The 21,735-nt window shown below is 41.1% G+C and overlaps 1 protein-coding gene across 1 annotated transcript in view; it reads left to right on the forward strand.

Annotated features, from left to right (window-relative positions):
- The window catches only part of ctdp1 (CTD (carboxy-terminal domain, RNA polymerase II, polypeptide A) phosphatase, subunit 1), a 102,529-nt gene that overhangs the window by 36,815 nt on the left and 43,979 nt on the right, over window positions 1-21,735 (forward strand). The window contains exon 12 of the mRNA XM_084080679.1: window positions 20,128-20,327. Within this exon, the coding sequence (XP_083936805.1) occupies window positions 20,128-20,327 (200 nt within the window). The remainder of the gene's footprint in view (window positions 1-20,127; window positions 20,328-21,735) is intronic.

Here is a 21,735-nt window from a genome sequence, read left to right on the forward strand (position 1 = left end):
CACTCTCATCTGGTGATGTTTGTAAAGACATAATATATAGATTACACTTAAAGATGAGAAGATGGTCTTTTTTCCTTGTTACGGAGCACAGATGATAATTCATAGCCTTAGCTGTCTAGCCAGTTAGCCCATCTATTGTTGAGATTTTTCCATTTCTCCCCAATATAGCCTCTATGCCAATAGCCACCCATGTGTATAGCTCCTGTCACTGCCAACCCCTTCTGTTTAGTAAACATCCCAGCCCTGCCAGCTTCCCACCCATGAAAACGGCCAATTGTCACATCTGCAGACCTGACTGCAAAATGGTGTCAATGCTCCTAGCGGTCTCTCAAAAGGCCAGAGCATTCCCTTTCACTTGCTGATGGCTGAATACCCCTGTGGTATTCACTCGCGTTCAGACCTTCACACCATTGTCATATCAGAAGCAACCAATGGTGTGATTATAAGGCATAGACTGCAGCACGAACATTTCACTGCTCAACTACTGTATGAGTATGTGACAAATAAAGTATTTGAATTCATCTTGAGTGTTAATCTAACATTTGCTTGTAAGGTTTATGTCCTGAATTGATACATTCCTATAGTATAGGAATCCTATAGCTCAGCCGTCACTGACTGAACAGCATTTGGAGCCAGTATTCCAAATATTGTATAGTCACAAGCACATTAAACATGAATACATTAATGAATAAACTTTTATTCATGCTTTCTTCTGGTCTTTTCAAGTCTTCATTTTTCAATTTTTACTTTTCAGAGTAAATCCAAGCCTTTGAACTTTATTACATTTAAAACATTGGTTCAGTTCATTTTGCAGCCATGTGTGAAATGTAATGTTTGAGTGCAGCGTTAAGAATTGGCTTCAGTATATCTTTGAACTAACTTGGAATACAACCCCTACATTATAGTTGCTCTCCTGATGGGTTCTCTAGTCTGATTCAGCAGATGTTTAATGGGGCAGTATTGAATTCTCCTTCCACTCCAGACCTGAAAGCCGTCAATCAAACACTTGCTAAATGCTACTATACTGTATGTACACACGGCTACTTTAACGTTTTTAAATGCCATTCTGGTTTGCCTGATAGATCAAATGCCAAATGGACTCTTTCCCACTTGATTTCTTTCTGCCTTCATTTCCACATGAAGGTGACATCAGTCATACCTTCTCGCAGAAGTTGTGCTGGAACAAAATGAAATGAGTTGAGAAAAATCTGACCAAAATTCTACCAAATAAACTATGCTTCTTGGCAGACATGTACAACTAACTGCTAGAAAAGTATTATAACTAGATAAAGTGCTCCTCGGAGCACAGGTCTCCGCCAGGTCAGATACGTTATTGTGGCCTCCTGGTGGCGCTATAATAGGCCAATGTGAAAAGGGTGCCATTTATTCTTAGGTCGTTCACGGCAATCAGACACTGCATTCATGATTTGAAGCATTTTGTTCCAAAAATGTGTTTTGCTAAATTAGACCTGCTGGTGGCGCTATAACAGGCCAATGTGAAAAGGGTGGCATTTCTTCCTCGGCCTAGTGGGAATGTGCGTGTGAAATTTCACGGAAATCGCACGCTGCGTTCATGGTTTGAGGCAGTTTGTTCAAAACGGACCAATCCTGCAAACTTTGGATGGCAACCTTAACCAATAAGGATGGAATATGGGAAATCGGACAGATCAGGGTTGATCACATGACTATAGAGATACTGTGTACCGATTTGCATGACGTTTGGTTAAAAACTGTAGGAATAATGTGAAAAAATGGGTTTTGCACAAATCGGCCTCCTGGTGGCGCTATAACAGGCCCATGTGAAAAATTTGAGGCAGAGGTTCTGAATTGGCATCCAGGGAGTGTGTGTGCACAGTTTCGCAGCGACCGGGCCAACGGTGCCGGAGATTTGGTGGTAACACACGGACACACGGACGGACACACGGACGGACGGACACACGGACGGAGGGTAAAACATACTCTCTCGCCATGCCTTACGGCCTGGCGGAGACAATAATGATTTAAGATACAGTTGGGGACTGGGCTTCAAACATTAACAAACTTCTCTTTTGGAATACTAACTTAGCAGCAGGCACTCAACCCCGATGGGCGCAGATGGAGGCATCCTCCTCAGATCTCCCGCTTTGGTCAGTGATCTGTTCTCAGCTGCCAATCCCAGTTAAAAAAACAAGTTTTTCACAACCCATTGGTGTCAAATACCCTGAAAATCTGGTCACTTTGTTAGAAGTAAATTCCCCCAGTTTCCAAACCGCCCACCGGACTCTATGATTGACTCTTTTCTATCACTTGAGACTGGAGTACGGAGGCTAACCTCTATTATATACTATAGTATTTTTATTCTTAATCCTACCCGGCTAGACTCCTTAAGAGCTGCATGGGACCAGGACCTCGGGATTACTATGTTAGACGATCAATGGGAACAAGTACTGGATTTGGTGCACACGTCATCCATATGTGCTAGGCACAGATTGTTGCAGTGCAAGATTTTACATCGAGTCCATTTTACAAACGCAAAATTAGCCAGGATATATCCTGAGAGATCTGACGCATGTAACAGGTGTAAACAATCTCCTGCTGACTACATACACATGTTCTGGTCTTGTCAAAAGCTGTAATGGTTTTGGACTGCAGTGTTTGATACCTTGGGGAGCGCTTTGGGTGAGCCAATTGACCCTGATCCTCTTACCGCCCTTTTTGGTCTCTCCTTTACTCCTAACAAATCAGTGTGGCGAGTTATTGCATTTACAACCTTGCTAGCCAGAAGGCTGATTCTCCTTAAATGGATACATCCATCCCCTCCCACTCATAATAGGTGGATCCATGAAATCCTATATTGTATTAAACTTGAGAGAATCAGATTCTCCCTTGGCGGTTCCTTAAAATCTTTTCACAAAACGTGGCAACCACTACTGGACCATATTGGCACCCTTATTGTTGAAGTAGAAGACCTCAATAATTAACTCTGGGTAGAGCACCCCTCCTCAAGGAGCCCTGGAGGTCCCAGGAGGATCCCAAGTTGAGAATTTATACAGTTTGATTTTTACAGTCTGATGACTAGTACAGTCGGTGTTGGTGAGACATGGTGTAAGACCATGCATGTCCTCAGAGACGTGGCTTTTTGGCCTCGGATCACAAGGGGATCTTTTTGAGTCATGAGTCAAAGAGATCCTCGGCCGTTCAGTGCCTGGTACTATTGATCTCCTATCCTTGCTGAGGTAACGTCCTTGGGACTGATGCTAGAGGACAATCCAAGGCATGATGCTGCAAAATGTTAACATCGATCCAAGGAATCCCTTATCCCATTGTTGAGCCTGAGGCAGGCAGTCTAGTAGCATACATCACATTTTGGTCCTCGGTTGTACCATCTATATCTTCTATTAAGTTGAAGTTTGTCGTTTGTGTGCGTTTCTGTCTGTCTGTGTGCCCGGATTACTCCCAAATGTGGACATGCCTGAAGTCACAGTGCTGAGCTGACTTCATAGATGACTGATGCCAGACTGGCCTCAAAATACTTGGTGCCTGTTCCACAAGCGCATTATGATAGCACTGATGTTATACAGTAGATGACCGACATCATAGTTTGGCCTGCAAGTTCTCTGATAACGGGCAAGTATTCGAATTTGGGGAGAATTTCAAGTATAAACTTCTGGGGAAGTCAGAGTTTCTGATAATTGCTGTACTGCCTTTAGCAGCTTAAACACTAGTAGACACAATTACTGTATATGGAATGTTCCGTCTCTTTTTTTTTATGGTGTCTTAAGCAGGGTTTTTAGGTATATCTCTTCCCTCACAGTCAGCAACACAAACTGCCATTACTTTTAACTGAAGTAAAAGTAAAGAGTGTGAAAGTTGGATTGTGTTGATCTATGCATGTAAAAAAGTTTTTGTTTCAGTGAATCTGTTAGTTACAACAACATTGTTCTTGTGAATCACTTTTGAAGTATTTATACAAATCTGTATTTCTACTTGTCCAAAGGAGATTTAGACTGCAGCACTGTTGTCGACATGCACACAAGCAGCCAGTTTTGTCAATGCAGGGAAAATGGCAAACACATTTTACCTGTGTAGTGTTGATTCGCCTCTGAAATCCGTATTGTGTGGCAAATTTATTAACACAGTGACTTATTAACATTAGCAAAGGATTGGACAGTGAGTCTACGCCGTTTTTGTTTTGTCATTTATTTCAAGTGGTTACACAACTAGAATAGAGAATGATTGTTTCACTCCTTTCTTTTCTTTTTGCTTTGCTTGCATCAAATGATGGTTAACAATTCCCTTTCAGTTCAGTACATTCTTGGAACTGAAAGAAACTACTTAATAATTAGGACAGTGATCCTGAGAAGCTTGAAAAGCATCCACTGGCTGGGAGTAAGAGGTCTTTGATGAGATTGCCGTTCCATTGTGTCTTGTCATTGTGTTGTGAAGACGGCAACGGAATGTTTCTCCAGCTCATCCATAATTCATATAGCCGAACAAAAGAAAAAGAAGTAAAGAGACAGTCACCGTCACAGACAGTTAGGTTACGCCAGCAACAGGTTATTTGATGGTATCTAGCCGCCAGTCCATTACAAGCTTCTTGGAGCTTGATTTGAATGAAACTTTATAGAGGGGTTCAGTATGAAGACTAAGACAGTGCTGTCTTGGAAACACCAATGTATGCTGTAGGAACTTGAGCATGCTGGTTTGCCGATAACATTTTTTGTGTGATTATTTGATCAGGAAATCCTTACTGAATCTAACATGATATGTTTGTCTATGGATTGAAAGACCAATCTCTTTTCACACACACTCCATGTCATACAGATTATACACACACACACACACACACACACACACACACACACACACACACACACACACACACACACACACACACACACACACACACACACACACACACTATATGCTGCACTGAGAAGCTTGTCTGTAACTGATGGGGAAATCACTCGTGGTCTCGTATCTTTCCTGAGACAATGCTGACACGTTCTGCCATCTTTCAGATATAGCTGTGTAATTGCCATTACTTTTTGTCAACTTTTGTAGCCGTAATGTCAATGGCATTACAGAGCTTACTTTCTGTCTTAATAACGCAAGTGACTGGGACAGTAAACACCCAACACGTTTAAAATGGTAAGCTTTGATTGACTGGTGAATGGTGATACAAACATAATGGACATTAATCAAAAACATTAACAATCAGACTTTGCGAATTAACAGATACATTTGAATGAGAGAAATGAGAGAGAGTGAGTCAAACAGAGTAAAGACGTTGTATAACGTCAGTGTCTGGCAGTGGTAGCATTTGGTCTGAAATACATTACTTTTGTGAGAAGTCTTAATATCTAAAAACTGTCTGGCCATAAGGATCTGAACTGGCCCTGATCCATTACCTTTGGTGGTTATTATTGGACGTTTGGACCTCTCATTGCAGTTCAGTTAATGCCAATCTAGTAGAGGGAGTACGGCAGGGCACTTATCACTCCTATGTGCCAGAGGCGATGGACACAGCCTCTACTTGCCAGCTACTGTACGGAGAATCGGAACAGAATTCCTGCTTCAATGACAGATGGGCCAGAGTAGTTATCTGAGCTGATGACTAGGCTGTTGGCCACTTTGAGGAACCATCTGATTTGCCTGTTTGCAATAAGGTACTACGTCGAGTTCTTCCTGTAGTGTGGAAGGCTCCTCTTTGGCAGACATTCTGTACTTGCTCTGGCCTGATAAAAGTTGTTTTACATCAAAGCCTGTGTCAATTAATAGACCTTTGCTTTGATAGAATTTCAAGGCTATGGAAAGCACACAGCCCTAAAGCTGTTGTTGCATTTACGGTATGTGTTTAAGAAGGAGTTCATGCAAATCAATTCTCAATCAATGAGCATCGGATGCCTTTTTTTTATATGCAGAGCTTGGAAGAGCTTAAAAGTATTAACTGAAATGTCTTATTTGTCAGTGATAAGGTCACTATTAATAGTATACCGTATGTTTAAGACGTAACAATATTTTCTACTACTACTGACAGTAATTGAAAACCATAATCCAACTGTGAAGTTGAACTTAGATACATAGGATCCCTCTTTCCTATTCTCAAATTTTAAAGTTCACTGTGACCTCACAAAACACATTTTTGGCTGTAACTAAAAAATATATACATTATCACAAAAATGAAGTGAATTTGTTTAACGTATGGATTTTTCAACAATCCATACAAAAACAAAAGTTCACACAAAAGTCAAATTAAATTGATGTCAATGATGGCATTTAATTTCCAAACTATTAAAGGTTAACTTTGCTGTGACATCATAATGTTCTATAAAAAACACTTTTCTGGACATTATTTAACGCCATAACTCGGTAACAGAAGGGAGATTGTGACCACCTTCTGTGCTGCCAGGTTGGAAATGTGCGTGACAATTTATAGACCACAATCAAACATGAAGCATTTGATTGCGTGGGTTTCACTTTGAGGTACATGATATGTCATGATATGTCAGCAGACCAGTCTGTTCCTCTTTACCCGTTTGCCAGAGAAGCTTGCAAGCCTACAATGGGTAAGATGAAAAAACACAGGCAAGACATCCTCTTATCACATTTAAGCAAACAAAACAGAAATAAGTGCCAAAGTCATGGCACTAGGTCCTTAATCACCTCTTTGGGGCAGCTTACTGATCATCCCCTCCAAGTTTCATGAAATCCGTTCTCAAGTTATGTGTGCACAGACATGCATGCTGGAGTGATTACAATACCCTGCCATGCGTTGCATGAGGGCAGGGTAATTACTGGATTGACTGAATTCCTGGAGGACAATGAATATATTCTCTCTGATCAGCTTCCATTTGCACACAGTCCTTGGCAACCTGACAGAAATGCCGTCTGTCGACTGCCGAGATAACCAACTAACCTGAGCTTTTTCACTTTTGTTTTGTTGGTTCACTTTGTGTATCAAAGATTAAATGGGAAGCCATCCAGTTTTGGTCATTGTTTATATTTTTACAAGCAATTGAGACGGAAGAGATTTTAACTTCTTGAAGCATACCTTTCATTGACCTGGGTCCCCCAGGGGTCTATATCTCTTTATCTGATAATCACAAAAACATATTTTTGCTTAGAAAAAGTCATGTTTTCAGTCTTACATAACTGTTCTTGACTGCCGCAGGTCATTTGACGTTATTATCGACTGTTTTGCTGAGATACAGGAAAAAAAAGCTCAAGCAGCTATTCTGTTTGCCTAAGCTTGTAAGCATTGCATTACATGACCTTTGACAATTCAATACTTTTGGAACGGAGATGGTAACTAATAGTGATTGAGCAAATTGTAATAGATTTTAGGGATTTTCTGGGTTATTGGACCAGATCTTGAAGAAAGACAGGACAAGATAAGAGGATATAACATGAATAATGGGCTGTAAGCTGATCATCATCCATATATTAAACATTATGTATGTGTGCGTCTTGTATGGCGTGCATATTAACTTTTTAATCCACCATGAACCAGTACACCCTCATAACCAAGCTGTTTTTATGACAATGCATTTCAAGCGCTCATGTTAGCTACTGCCTGGCTGACGGTTCCAGAACCAGCATCGCATTTTGGCCTTTGATCTGGCCCTGGTGCCATAGACATTTTCAGAACCATGGACAGCAACTTTATGCAACTCAACTACAGCAGTGGGTTTCAAACTTTTTGTGCCCAAAACAATGGACAACTTAAAGTCTCAAGGCACACCTGTATTCATAGCAAAAAAAAAGCAAACTCACAACCCATTACGATTCGATGATTTATATGAAAAGAAAAAAAAAAGTAAATGGAATTGCCATTCACACTAAGGACACCAGTTTGAAAGTGATTAAAATATATTTTTAGAATAAATAATTTGCCTTTGTATTGTGAAATGAGTGCACAAAGTACTGAAAAAAAATATGTTTTGTATTATTGTCACCAAAGCACAAGGCGCACCTGGACTTGTCTCATGGCACACGGTTTGGGAACCACTAATCTACAGTATCTACTACTTAATGTACTACTTAACGCAGGGGTTGGCAACCTTTACTATCAAAAAATAAATTTTTGCTCAAAAATAAATCAAAAGATGTTTCTGGAGTCATAAAACATTTGTTTATTTTTTATTTTTTCAGCAAATGCAAAGTTCAACAACGTTCCCCCTAACGTTCGCCCGTGCACGCACTGTTCTGTAATATGCCATGCAGAACAAATCTATGTAGCACACATTAACAGCAGATAGATTTTTGTATTGTAGTTGCCAACTGGTTGATTCTTTTGTGTTACTCTGTCTGCCTGCCTAACCCCGCTTTGCATAGACTATGTGCACACACACACACACACACACACACACACACACACACACACACACACACACACACACACACACACACACACACCATAAATCTAAAGTCACTAGCCTGTAGATTATTCCATAACATTATTTTCACGTTTAGATTGAGACTCCCTGACACACAGAGGCATCTCATCCCAAAGAGAAATACCTGTATATAAAGCGTTGGTGGTGAAAGTCCACACATTATTAAATTATTAAATTCTCTATTTTCCTTCAAGACTTTTTGTTTTTGTGTATAGGCTACAATAGGCTCCTTTACAATAGGAGAATTTAAGAATAACTTTAAGCCTACAACAATAATAAGTGATGATTAAAATGTAAAGAAAAAAATAATTCCTCCATAATTCTTTGCCCAAGCAACAGGGAGCCATGTGCTGCTCTATAGCAGCAGGTGACTACCCTTGCAAGTCATGTTAATACGCTTACACTGTTTTGAATTAACGCTTTGCCAAAGCATTCATGATGAAAACAAGACAAGCATGCTAATGACATACTGTTGTGGATACAGTGTACACTGATACACCGTGTACAGAATAGCACTCAAACATCGGTAATCGTGGTAATCTTCAATATTAGGGTAAACATCGGACCCAAAAATCTGGCAGCTGTCGGGCTCCAATTAACTCCGTTTACTATCCCACTTGCTGCTTAAAACACTTACATATATTACAAAAAGTATTAAACTTAACCAGGTTGGATTCCTTGCAAATCTTCACTGCCATGTGCATCAGTTTCACCATTTCACCCATTTACTTTTTAGCGCCTCAGGTCTTGTTCCATTTCCACTCCTTGTTCTAGGTGAAGTTTACTGCAGAGATGTTACATAAGCACTTTTTGAATTGCTATCAGCTCTACTGTCCCTTGGGCAAATTGGAAATAATCTGCAGGAGGCCTACTTTTTTGTTACTGGATCTTCTCCAAAGAAAATACCCTAATTATAATCAGTGGTTTGTTTTCTCCGTTCTGTTTTTAAGGGGCTTGATGTCCTCCTATACCCTTATACCTGTGTATTCCCTGCCTCCTCCTAAGCCTGTGGCATCATGTGCTTCCCCTCACAGCTGCAGCGAGTAATTTTAGATGGCTGTATCATATAGTACAATATATTTTGGGACAGCAGCTTTTTCTCCAATAACCCAGAGCAAAGAGAGCAGTGGGCCAGACTAGTACATTGACGTCTTATTGACTGGTCCTTTTGACGTTATTAGAAGAAAAGTCTCATTCTGACTATTTGCTTCTGCGTTACTCCATCTGATGTCGATTTTGTCTCACTATTAAGTTATTGAATTCCTAGCGAGACATAATAACATGAGCTTTCAACCTTGGACCCCAGGCAAAGCCACACTCTTCCTAAACTTTTTACTCTGCTTGCCTGAAACAAGTCAGCTGTGCGTGTGTCCAACTTTAATTGGGGTGAATCCCCTGCTGAGCCACTGAATATACAATGAGGCAGCCGGTCTTAACAAGCTGTTCCAATGTCTTCCTCTGGAATCATTAGCAACTTCTCACCTTTTTATCATTAAAGTTTACTTGGGTTCAAAGTCAGCTTATGGAGTCCTACTGTTTCATCACTAAAGTGTTAAAGCAGAATCTGCATGGGAACTCAGTCAAACAAGATAGACAAAATAAGGCACAGTTTGAGAAGAATCAGTGATATATTCTTGATATCAAAAAGGAGCTTCAAACTTACAATTTCAGCAGGACAAGAAATGTATGCAACCTACTGTACCAGTCTGAACTCAAAGACACACTGAAAGGTCACAGGTTTTATACAGGTCTGACTTCAAACAATTCTCACAGCATCAAAAAGACCTCCTGTCCCACATGAAAAGGAACACTCGGCTCATCCTCATACTTGTTCATTTGTTTATCACCTTAGTATGTGAAGTGAAACAAAAGAATGCAAATGTGTCTCTAGGAGTCAGGATGTCTGCAGCCGGTAAACCACATGACATGGGGGAGAGGGAAGTATTTGATCTCAGACCTTATTTCATTAAACAGGAGTTATTTACAAATGTTCACTTCATTTCAAAATTACTTTGACAAAAGTTACCCAGCTAATAATCATTTTGACAACTGGAGAGTAGCATGGTAATTGATTATGTTATAGCAGTGTTTTTCCTGGTCCTTGGACCCCCAGGGGCAACTAAATTTGTTTAACCACATAAACACTATATACATCGGCTATTTGAAAAAAGCCGATCTACAAGCTCACAACATGTTGAATCGCAGCACATTGTCAGCTTTTAGATCTGCTTTTTACGTATTTTTACGAATCTTGTATGGAGGTCCCTGGAAGACAACAAATAACTGAGTCATTGTTGTTCAGGGTCTTTTGCTGGAAGGAGACCTCTCGAAAAATGGAACCCTTCCACGCTTTCGTTCCTAGGACAGTGAGCGATGAGAACCGTTTTGGTTCTTCTTTTCAGATCACCATTATCTGAGAGGGTATTTTGTCTCACAAGTTGTTGCATCAACCCACCAGCTTTGGCCATAAATCATTATGATAGTGATGTAGTTCATGTTTCGGCTTCATGCCTCTCTTTTCATTCCCTTCATGCCCGGCTGCAGTCTATTTACAAGCTCTGGCACAACGTACCTGAAGAACCATCCAGTCACTGGAGTGAGTGAATTTGACTGTTTCCAACCTCCAGTGTAACATATATATGACATGATGGTCATTTTCTGGCCAGGGATTTGTTAATATACAAATACCAATGATTATTGTCTCTCAGCTAGAGAAGACCAAGCAACCTTATCGTATAGGATGCGGTGATGAATCGCCAGTAATGAAGCTCAGAGCTGAGTGGAAAACAGAGTCTAAGTGCTTGAGTGTCGAGGCAGCAGCGTGTGTAAATGATGTCCCCATAGTCTAGATCCGATGGCTTTGGGATGATGGCAAAGTTTTTTATGTACAGTATAGGAAGCCAGTCTTTTGTTGTAGTTTCCCAACAAGATTTCTGATGTGGTGTTGAATTTGTCGTCAAGCCAGGTCATATCCTAAGTCATAAGTCATGTCCTACCCCAAACTGTGGATGTATCTGTTGACCGCTGGTTCCCAAATCTGTCTGTCAGAGACTGCCGGTACTGCTGGTTTCAAATAATTCCAGGAATTACTTGTAATTGTATTCAACTGGTATCCCAGTGTCCTGATCCACAGAGCTAGCATAGCAAAGACATCAGGTGAATGTAATGAACTACCTGGAAGCATAGAAGCCCAGGTGTACCAAGGCTCTTTGAGAACCAAAGTTAGGAAACGCTGTCTAGAGAATCTCTAGGCAGTGCAGGTTACCAACAGCTTAGCTCTGATCAACGGATTAGATTTGCATCAAGAGTTTAGCTTTCGCCCTCAGGCCTGCTTGGACTCTAAAGCAGAAACATCTATGAGCATTTTCACTGCCTCCAATGAATCAAATTGATTAACTGTACCTCTGGTGTTCTCTTGCCCTCATCAATACACATCCACAGTTTTCATTTGAAGTGAGGCAGCTTGAAAATGTGTGGAAACAAAAGGAGGATGTCACTTAAAGCCTCCTTAAAGACTCCATAGTACAAAGATGTCGTTTGCCGAAAATAACTGCTTTTAAGTTATAACGTCGTTCCATTAGCTTGACATGTTTTTTAGAAAGATGCTGAAGGACGCCTTTAATTTTCCCTTGGGGAATAAAGTACCCACCTACCTATAAAACCTGGCCTATGTTCGCTCCTATTGCAGCATTTTGAGCAGATGATGAATTGTTGGGCACTACTTAAAAAACTACTTATCTGCGTGCTCCAATTCAGATAAATCAATACACTAAATCACAGGGCAGACACAAATCGTGCAGCACATCGTAATCAGGTACGTCACCTTGTCAGACATTTTTGCTGCCTCAATAAATGAAACCCAGGTTGTACTAACTCAACCTGATTTGAGGCTCCGAGAGGCTGTTATTTAGGGGTAATTCAAGCCTCTGCCATTTTCACCCACAACACTGTAATGATTAATTTATGCTCCGTTGTATGACGGTGTTGTGTGCGAAAAATGCCGATCTACAAGCTCACAACGTGTCACATCTACGGCGTGTTGTGAGCTTTGGTTACTTTGGACTAAGCTTTAGAAAGCTGTGAAGCATGCCCTCAGCTTGCCCTGTTATTACAGCCAGGGAATGAACCCTGTATCAAGATGGCCATGCTGTTGCTAGGGATTGTCAATATCCACTTTTCTGCCAAGACCCTCTCTCTCTGTCTGACACAGTGAACTGTGGACGGTTTTCAGATGTGGTCCTCACTGTCCATCATAAGTACACAGCAAAATTCTTACCGTGACAGATTTGAAGTGCAGGCAACGGAGCAGACTGCTGTAATACACCCTGGAAATGTACTTAACCCAATAAGACCGGGAACGCATCTGTGTGTCATTTTATAGATTTCTTTCGGCTATTCAAAAAATAGCAGATCTACAAGCTATGAGCTTGTAGATCTGCTTTTTTTTTTAATCGTGAAAATGTAAATCCTATTGCTTCTGGGGATTCTTTAATGTCTTCTAAATCCTAACAGTTTTTTTTTTTGTTTCTGTAATATCAGTCGTTCTCAAACCTTTTTCATGTCAAGGACCCCCACAATATGTATTCGGCCACAGCCCCCCATCTCAAAATATTTTGTTCCAGGGACCCCCCAAAAGCAAAGATTTGAGTTAAAAATGTATATATATTCAAAGATTTGCACACATTTTCAAGACATATTTTTTCAAAAATAGCAGGTCTACAAGTTCATGTAGCTTGTATATCTGCTATTTTTGAATAGCCAAAGAAATCTAAAAATGACACACAGATGCGTTCCCGATCTTAAAGGGGTAATAAACAGGACATCCTGATAAAGTGTTTCCAGGGAAGTGAATTTATATCCGTACGATACACATCGCTACTGTGCCTCTGCCGTGGGTAATGCAGATAGGAAATTAACCCATTAAGACCTGAGATACGATTCTACAAATGTCTTCTAAATTATAACAGTTTTCTGAAACACTGTTGCTATAATATCAGTGGTGCTCAAACTTTATCATGTCAAGGACCCCCAAAATGTATTTGGCCGCCGACCCCCATCTCAAAATATTTTGTTTCAGGGACCCCCAGAAGTAAATATTTGAGTTAAAAATGTTCGCTTTAAAATAATATATATATATTCAAAGATGTGCACACATTATCACAATTTTTCTAAAATATGAGATCTACAAGCTCGTAGCGTGGCACAGAGTGCCGCGCTACGAGCTTGTATATCTGCTATTTTTGAATAACCAAAGTGTAAAATACAGCTTTTTAGCTCAAATCAAAAAATGATGATGATAAATGGGTTCTCTCAACTGATTGGATGAAATTGGTGTCTACCTGAAAATATATTTTATGTTGAAGAGCTGGAAAATTGAGGAGACCTGTTTGCCCTGTTACTGAACAAGAGCTCTACAGCAATTATGATTGTTATCAGAATATAGCTTTAACTTTTTACCTGAAAATGTTTTGTTTTAACCCAAAAATATCACTTACAGCACCTTAAGAAATACGCATAGCCTGCATTTACCTGCCTAACACAAAATAAATACTCTTTCTTCTTTCTTTTAGCCTTTCGGGTTGATGAATGTTGAAATTCCATTAAGCTGCTATTTTATTGACTTTCAGATTCCGTAAAGTTAATTTGTACATCTCTGCAGGTTTTGGATCAGTAATCTTCCTCTGGATATTGCACTTTGTCATCTTGCTCTAGACTAATTTTGTACAAAGGATGCCATTCTGCTTTTATTTGTGGAGAGAATTTTGTTTGCTTGAAATATCACCTCAGTTAAGTTGTTAATGTCTGATGTTACAGTTTGCAGCGTTGGTATAAACAGACATTGGTGTAGTGCAGTGGTTCTTAAAGTGGCGTCCGGGGACCCCCAGGGGTCCTTGAGGGGGTCCTCAGACAAATGATTGATAGTTACTGTAGGAACCAATTGGACCCTTATGGGTCTGTAACTCAGACAGGACAGGTCTCTGGCATATCTTTTCAAATGGGGGTCCGCAGGCTAATGTTCTTGACATGAAAAGGTTTGACAAGCACTGGTGTAGTGAATGACCATAGACTATACTAGGAAATCATACATACAATGTAATATATTGAGAAAAAAAAAATATATGAATAAATTAGCAATATAATATATACAGAATATACAAAGTTAGAAAAGTAATCAGTGGAAGAAATTGTAAAGAAAGCTAACTTATGTGTGGAAGAACGCATTTTAATTGCAAACTGTTATGTTGAGACGGAAATCCTGTTGGGGATAATATGAAATGATGAGATTCAGGGTTTGCTTTGTTTGTTTTGGACAAACAAAGGCCTATTTTCCAGCATGTCATTGTTTTGTACTTAATTTCTGGTTGCCCTTTGGCTTCAGTCTAATTAGCATTTTATTTCAAGGTGTTGTATGTCATATTTTAGCTCATATTCTCATAGTAATCATTGCTGTAGAGTGTTTGCTCAGTAACTGGTCTCTCCTGCTGTTTAGTACTGGGATACCAATTTCATCCAATTTCAGGAGAGATCATTTGTACAGGATACAGAATAAACAATTGAAATTGGAAGTGATGAAACAAAAGGAGCAGACCAAATTTGAATTGGAATACTATAACATTGAATCTGTTAAATTTGTTCTCTCCTGTTTGAAAGAAATTGGTTATAGCAATGATTACATATGGCACCGATGATGGTGTTGTGACCAAAACGTTTGTCCTATCACTTTGCATTTTATCACTTTAGGGTTGAACATTTATGAAAACTTTTTTTTTCTTCTAGTCATTCTTATTTTTTTGTGGTGTGTGAGTCTTTCCACTTTTCAGTTCTTCATAGCAATGATTACCATCATAAAATGTTTACACTTTTTAACAAAAAAATGTATGTATGTTTTGTAAAAATGTGCTGTAATATTACTTACAGTACCTTTTAAGGAACTAGCACTGGTTGAACCTGTTTGGAGCTTGTGTCCCCTTTGCCTTATGGCAAAACTGATCTAAGTCATCATTAGTGCACAGTTCTCTGGCTGTCTAAATAACCGACGACAGGCCCTTAATGAGGCTGTCTGGGTGCCAATAATGAGCCTAGCTTAGCCACCAAGAGAATTGTGTCTCTCTGAGTTTAGACCAGGTTTCTCTCTAAGGGTGACAAAGTAGCATGTGTTGCTAATGAGCTAATGGCTGGAGACGCTACCTTCCCGCTCTGCTGGGATTTACCTCATGTTGCCTCCACCCCCGTCCACATTGATCTGTTGTGTGTCCCCGGGTGACTGACTGTCAAATGGTTAACCTGATGTAATTGATCCAGTAACCTCCGGGGTGCTGTGAGTTATGGGTTCTTTCTGAGGCACAAGAACGCCAATGTCACAGAGCTGAACTTCCAACTAAACGCCAAGAGATGTCTAAGACAAGCCTAAGACACAGAGTCATGGTGCCATTTTAAAAAAATGATTTGACCTATGCTCATAACAAAACGCATGCTGTTTGTTACGGCTTCTGAAGATTATACAAGGCACAAGGACTGCAATGGCACAGAGATGACCAAGCGGAGAAAAGTCCAAGGCATTGAGGGGTTTATATTCAATAGGTCACTCCAGTTTCGCCTATGGGAGAGGCGTGAACATAGAAGCATTACTTGATACACACCGGGCAATACTCTGATTGGCTGGACTTAGATGTCTTTCCTGTCTGGAGGTCCCGCCCTCCTCTGTATAATACCACAGGAGACATCTACTTCCTCCTTTACGTTTTCTTCTCGCTGAGAACTAAACACATTCCACTCAGTCACCGCCAGGATTATTCTACTATCGATCTTCACTAGGCCAGAATAGACTTCTGAGACCGCGAGGCGCATACAGTCCTAAACGTGGCCTCCAGTCTCCAGGCAGTACCCTGAAGGGGGTGCGGCATCTGGGACACTGTTTAGAGTTCTCTATTCAGGCCCTATGGTGTGCCGCCGGCCGAGCTTCGCCTATGACCTTTGGTAGGTTTCTACGGGTGGGTTGTAACTGCGCCTTAGGGGCGCATACGTTCCCACGCGTGGCTTCCAGGCACCGGGCGGCACCTGAGGCTGTGACCTCTGACTTAGGGATAACAATACGGTAGTTTATCAAATTCGCTCCCATAGGCGAAACTGGAGTGACCTATTGAATATAAATAAATATAAATAAATTAATATATATAAATATAAATATAAAACTATAGGTTACTAGCGTAACCTAGGGCTGTCACGATTACAAATTTAAGTTGACGATTAATTGTCCCTCAAATAATTGCGATTAACAATTTAATTTTGTGTTTGGCGTTGAACATTGGAACATGTGAATAAAAACGTAATTACTGTTTGCCTTTTAGGCTTCGTAATCAAAAATTGCATACGACAAATAACTGAAATATACAAAGACATTACTGACATATTATTTAATAATTTTCAAAATAGTAGAAATAGTTGATCCACAAGCTCACTGGCGCGTTGTGAGCTTGTAGATCTGCTATTTTCTACTATTACATAACATTTTTCAACATAGATACGATTATGACGATTAATTGCGATTATGTAATAATTGTGACAGGCCTAGCATAACCCAGTTTTTTGCGAACGCGGAAGGAGGCGCGCCGAAGGCGCGCCTCCGCCCAAGTGGAGCTTACTATGACAGTCTGCTCGGCTTGTGTGTGTGTGTGTGTGTGTGTGTGTGTGTCTGTGTGCAGTGCACTGCCTGGGTGCGGCCGACAGAGTGCGCCAGAGTGCAGCTACAGTCAAAACACACACACACACACACACACACACACACACACACACACACACACACACAAAGTCCGTAAATACACAATATTTTCGAGCTGCGTTCGCTTCCAGCGTTCGCGCGTCTTACTTGTAAGATATAGGGAGCGAGAGTTTCGCCCACAACACCCTTCTTGTTTGGCGAACGAGAAGGAAAACTGTTATCTTGTAAAGGAGGAAATAGATGTCTCCTGTGGTATTATACCGAGGAGGGCGGGACCTCCAGACAGGAAAGACATCTAAGTCCAGCCAATCAGAGTATTGCCCGAAGTGTATCAAGTAATGCTTCTACTGTATGTTCACGCCAGAAGGCGCTCTCCCATAGGCGAAACTCATGCTCTCTATATCATAAGAGAGCAAGACTATAGGTTAACGCTAGTAACCTATAGTTATCGTGCAATTTAAAATCACTTTGCTGCTGAAAGGCATAGGTCTGTGCTCTAATAAAGGCTCTTCATAGGTAGAGTAAGTGATTTTCTTTGGTTAAAATAAGTGTTAAATAGCTCCATAATTCTGATAGTACTCATTGCTATGGAGTGTTTGTTCAGTTGCAGGAGTCTCTCCAGCTCTTTATAAACAGAAAATGCATTTTCAGGTCGGGATACCAATTTCATCCAATCAGGACAGAGAACTCAGTCAGGGTTAGGGAGGCAGAGAGACCCTTGTGACTGTACAAACACTCTTTAGCAATGATTACTATTAGAATATACTTTTAACCAAAAACGTTTTACCCTACCTTCAACTATTGTTACACCAGAACTGTGCCTTGGACTTTATAATACTTTGCCTGGATGTCTATAACTCTTGACTCCAAAGAGTGTTGAAGCTGCGATCCGGAACCTTTTTTCAATTAATAAAATATCAACATAACCAGTCTGCATAGTAAAGTGTGTTAATACAATATGGTGGTCTTCCATTGAGAAATGAAGGCCCTGGTGTCGGCTTGGACACCACTGGTGGTGCCTAAAGCTCATAAGCACAATATCTCCCATGGCCAAGCAGGGATTCCATCTAGGAAGAGTGGTAGAAATTTGGTGTCCCACTTGGCAGACACAGGTTTAAATCTTGGTTAGGACATGAAACGTACATATTGCAGCTTTAAAAAACAAGGTGTACTTCAACTTACAAATTGCAGTGAAGGAAGCACTCCAGTCCTTCCATCATGAAATGTAGCTTAATTCTTGGTTGCTCCTCTTGAAAAGACTGTATGATCTTAGTCTTCAGGTTGACCTACCGTAAAATTGATTATATAAAATGTATTTATAACCGTAACAAAAAAATCTAGTACCATAGATCATTGCATCAATCAATGCAGCACTCTCATGAATGACTGTAGTGTTAATGAAATACCAAAACTCTAATTTGCTGCCTGTATCATTTACTCCTTTTCTTCGGCCGTTTATGCAAGCACGTAGTTTAAAGTGAAGGCCATTTCCCCAGATATAATTAGATGCATAATTAAAGCATAGTCTGCAATGCTTCAAGGGAATTATCCGTACCCCCAATATGAGCCGATCTCCTTTAATGTATGAATCACTTTGCACATATTATTCCCATAATGGCACATTCTCAACATGTTTCAACATGATCACAAAGAAAAGTTCTGCCCCATTTGGAATATGCATACATAAAAATGTGCAATTTTCCAGCTTGTGATTTGAACCCTGACCTACCAACCTACAGTACCTATCTCAGGGCGGACACTCTAACCACAAGGCCACTGAGTTGGTCTAGCACATGTGTAAGGGCCTAACATATTGTATGATTTGCCCTTGTAGCTCGTACAGTATGCTTTAATTGCCATATTTGGCAGACTGACTTGAGGATTTCATTTCTAAGTAACGTCAGGTGTTAAAAGTTAACTACAGCTGACAATCATTTTATGGCACTGCTCTGCGCCTGTGAGAGAGGAAATGAAGGTACCATACTGGGTAGGATGACAAAGCATGTCAGTCTGTCATCTTATTTTTATTTTGCCAGAAATGAGTGTGTTACATGAAATATTTTGTCCACGTCTCTCCCTCTGTCTCTGTGTGTGTTGTCAGTGCTGCCCGCATTAGGGCAAATGTAAGTGAAAACTTGCGTTCAACCCTGATCACAATATGGGCATAAAACTTGCGAAAGAACTACGCTACGGTATATCCACCAAATGAAAAGATATGTCATCAAATCAACCGTGACTTTCCTTTGCCAGAAATTAATGTTTCATAAAATAATTGTGCCTGCAAGTCTCGCTCTCTCTGTCACTTAATCTCTGCTTCACTCTTATCTTTCTCTCTCTTCTGTGCCTGCTGTGCTGTCCAAGTACTTTTTCCTGTTCACACTGTGTGAGTGCGACTGAAATGCTCGGTCTGCCTACCACCTATGGCGCAATACACACCCCACACATACGACCAATTTCCGGGCACAGTTGCTATTCTCGCTAATCGATGGCCCCATCCTCTAACAACAACTTGGTGTGTACAGGCCTTAAAGGGGCTACACCATGAATTTAAAAAATAATAATAATATTTAATATCATATTGTTTATGTCCCTCAAACGTTTTTCAAAAGGTTTGAGCCTAAATCAAGCCTCAGATATACTCATTCCAACTAACTTCTCTCTGGCTTATAAAGCACTTTCACCTGCAATACTACATTGTCCTGTTTGGCACGGGGCGCTATTGAGCCAGTTTGTATGCATGTAATCTCCTGGTTCTGTGTGGAAAAAGTAAAAAAAAATGTTGGAACTGAAAAACGGGAGGAATTGTTCGCGCTAGTGACATCACTTGCGGGACCAAATCAGTTTGGCCTGTTTTTAGACCAATTTACAGAAAACCCCAGATTTGCTGTGAAAGCCTGAGTGTTCAAACTGGGGTATTTTTGAGAATAGAAGAGAGGTAGGGGAGACCAAAAACACACAAAAAAGAAGAAAAAGTTAAAATTCATGGTGTAGCCCCTTTAACATAACTACATATCTCTTCATGTGCTGCAGGTGGACGACATCCTAGGCGAGGAGAGCGACAGTGAAAGTCAGGGGCCATGGAAGTTGAAAGCAGGCGATGAAGAGGAGGATGAAGAGCTGCAGCAGCAGGGTGCTGGGCCTAGCGCAGGAGGGGAACACCTTCCGCAGGCACAGAGCGAGGAGATCCAGACACCAGTGAGCGAGGAGAGGTTGACTGGTAGCGAACCGAGGTGAGTAAAGGCTGCTCGTCACATCAGTGCTGCTGTGAATGTGTCAGTGTGCTGCTGTTACCCTGCTACCACTAAAGCAGGGGTCTTCAACGTTTTCAGGCCAAGGACCCCCTCGCTGAGAGAGAGATGAAGCAGGGACCCCTACTCTATAGTGTTTCAGATGAAGTTTTTTTTTTAGTTAGTCTGCTCTTTTTTCCATCTAGAGCTTGTATTTTCGGCTTGCTATTTCCGGCTAATGTTCCCCTCAGAAAAGGAAATCTAGGGTTCAAGTGGTTGATGTAAAAAAAACAAAATCCTATCACACAAAGATTTGGTGGACCCCCTGTAGTAGCTCTGAGGACCCCATAGGGGCCCCGGACCCCCTGTTAAAGACCCCTGCTCTAAAGAGGTCGCTTTGCCCAGGACAAAAAAATGTAATCATGAAATGCTGGCACAGTCTGAAAAGAAGAAATTACCTGGCAGCTCCAGGTCTGCGTCTGTATGGGGGTCGCTTTTCAATTAATTGCAAATCCTGTGTTTCTCGACTTGGCCATTGCAGACCTTGGTGCCTTCCTCCTCCAACGAGAGGAGGCCTTCAGGGTGTCCTCCATCTTTCCTCAATCGCTATATCCAGTAGCGTCCGGACCTATGTTTCAACCGTTTCAATTGAAACAGGCCCCGCCCGATCGCCCCCCCCCCCACCCCTCAGTCACTGACGCACTGAAACCCGCTCCTGCCCGTGGTGTGGGGAACAGGCTTTCTCTTTCGCTCACCCTCTGTGTCTCTCGCTTGCTCTCTGTCTCCCAAAAATACACGCTGTTAAGTTACACCTATTTCCTGTTATAATAACCTGTGTGAAATGTGGTGCATTGGGAGGTAAAGGGGAGACACACTATTGTGAAGGGACGACCGGAAGAGGAGAGGTGTTGTTGCTGGGAAGTTGTCGAGATGTCAGAGAGTATTGAACAGTCAAAACAATTTGTATCAATACGGGTTTCAAATTTGCCACAGACACTTTTAAACGAGAGGGCAATCCTTAAGGTCATCCCTGGCTATATATCCACACGCTTCCTTCCCTTTGGGGTAGGATTTGTGTCGGCAGAGCCCCGCATGAGTCGGGCATGGCAGCCGGTCTGATGGTGTAAACGCTTTGTGGTCAAACTATGGTAGCTCTGCATCTCAAATTACCACTACCTGCAGGAGGAAAACGTTGAATTGCATTGGCGAGAATTTCTACCGGGGGATCTCTGAAAGGTAGAAATGGAATGGCACCAATTTACTAATATTACTAATACCTTGCAGTCTACGCTGGAGCCTATCAGCCCAATTAGTTGCTATGGTAACGTGTCAGAACAGAAAGCACCCAGGCACGGAACACGTGAGTCACCCGCTTTCATGACACAGGGTTAGTTTTAGTTCTCTCACTTGC

The sequence above is a fragment of the Gymnoscopelus microlampas genome, assembly GCF_963454915.1.
Source record: "Gymnoscopelus microlampas genome assembly, chromosome: 15".
NCBI lineage: Eukaryota > Metazoa > Chordata > Actinopteri > Myctophiformes > Myctophidae > Gymnoscopelus > Gymnoscopelus microlampas.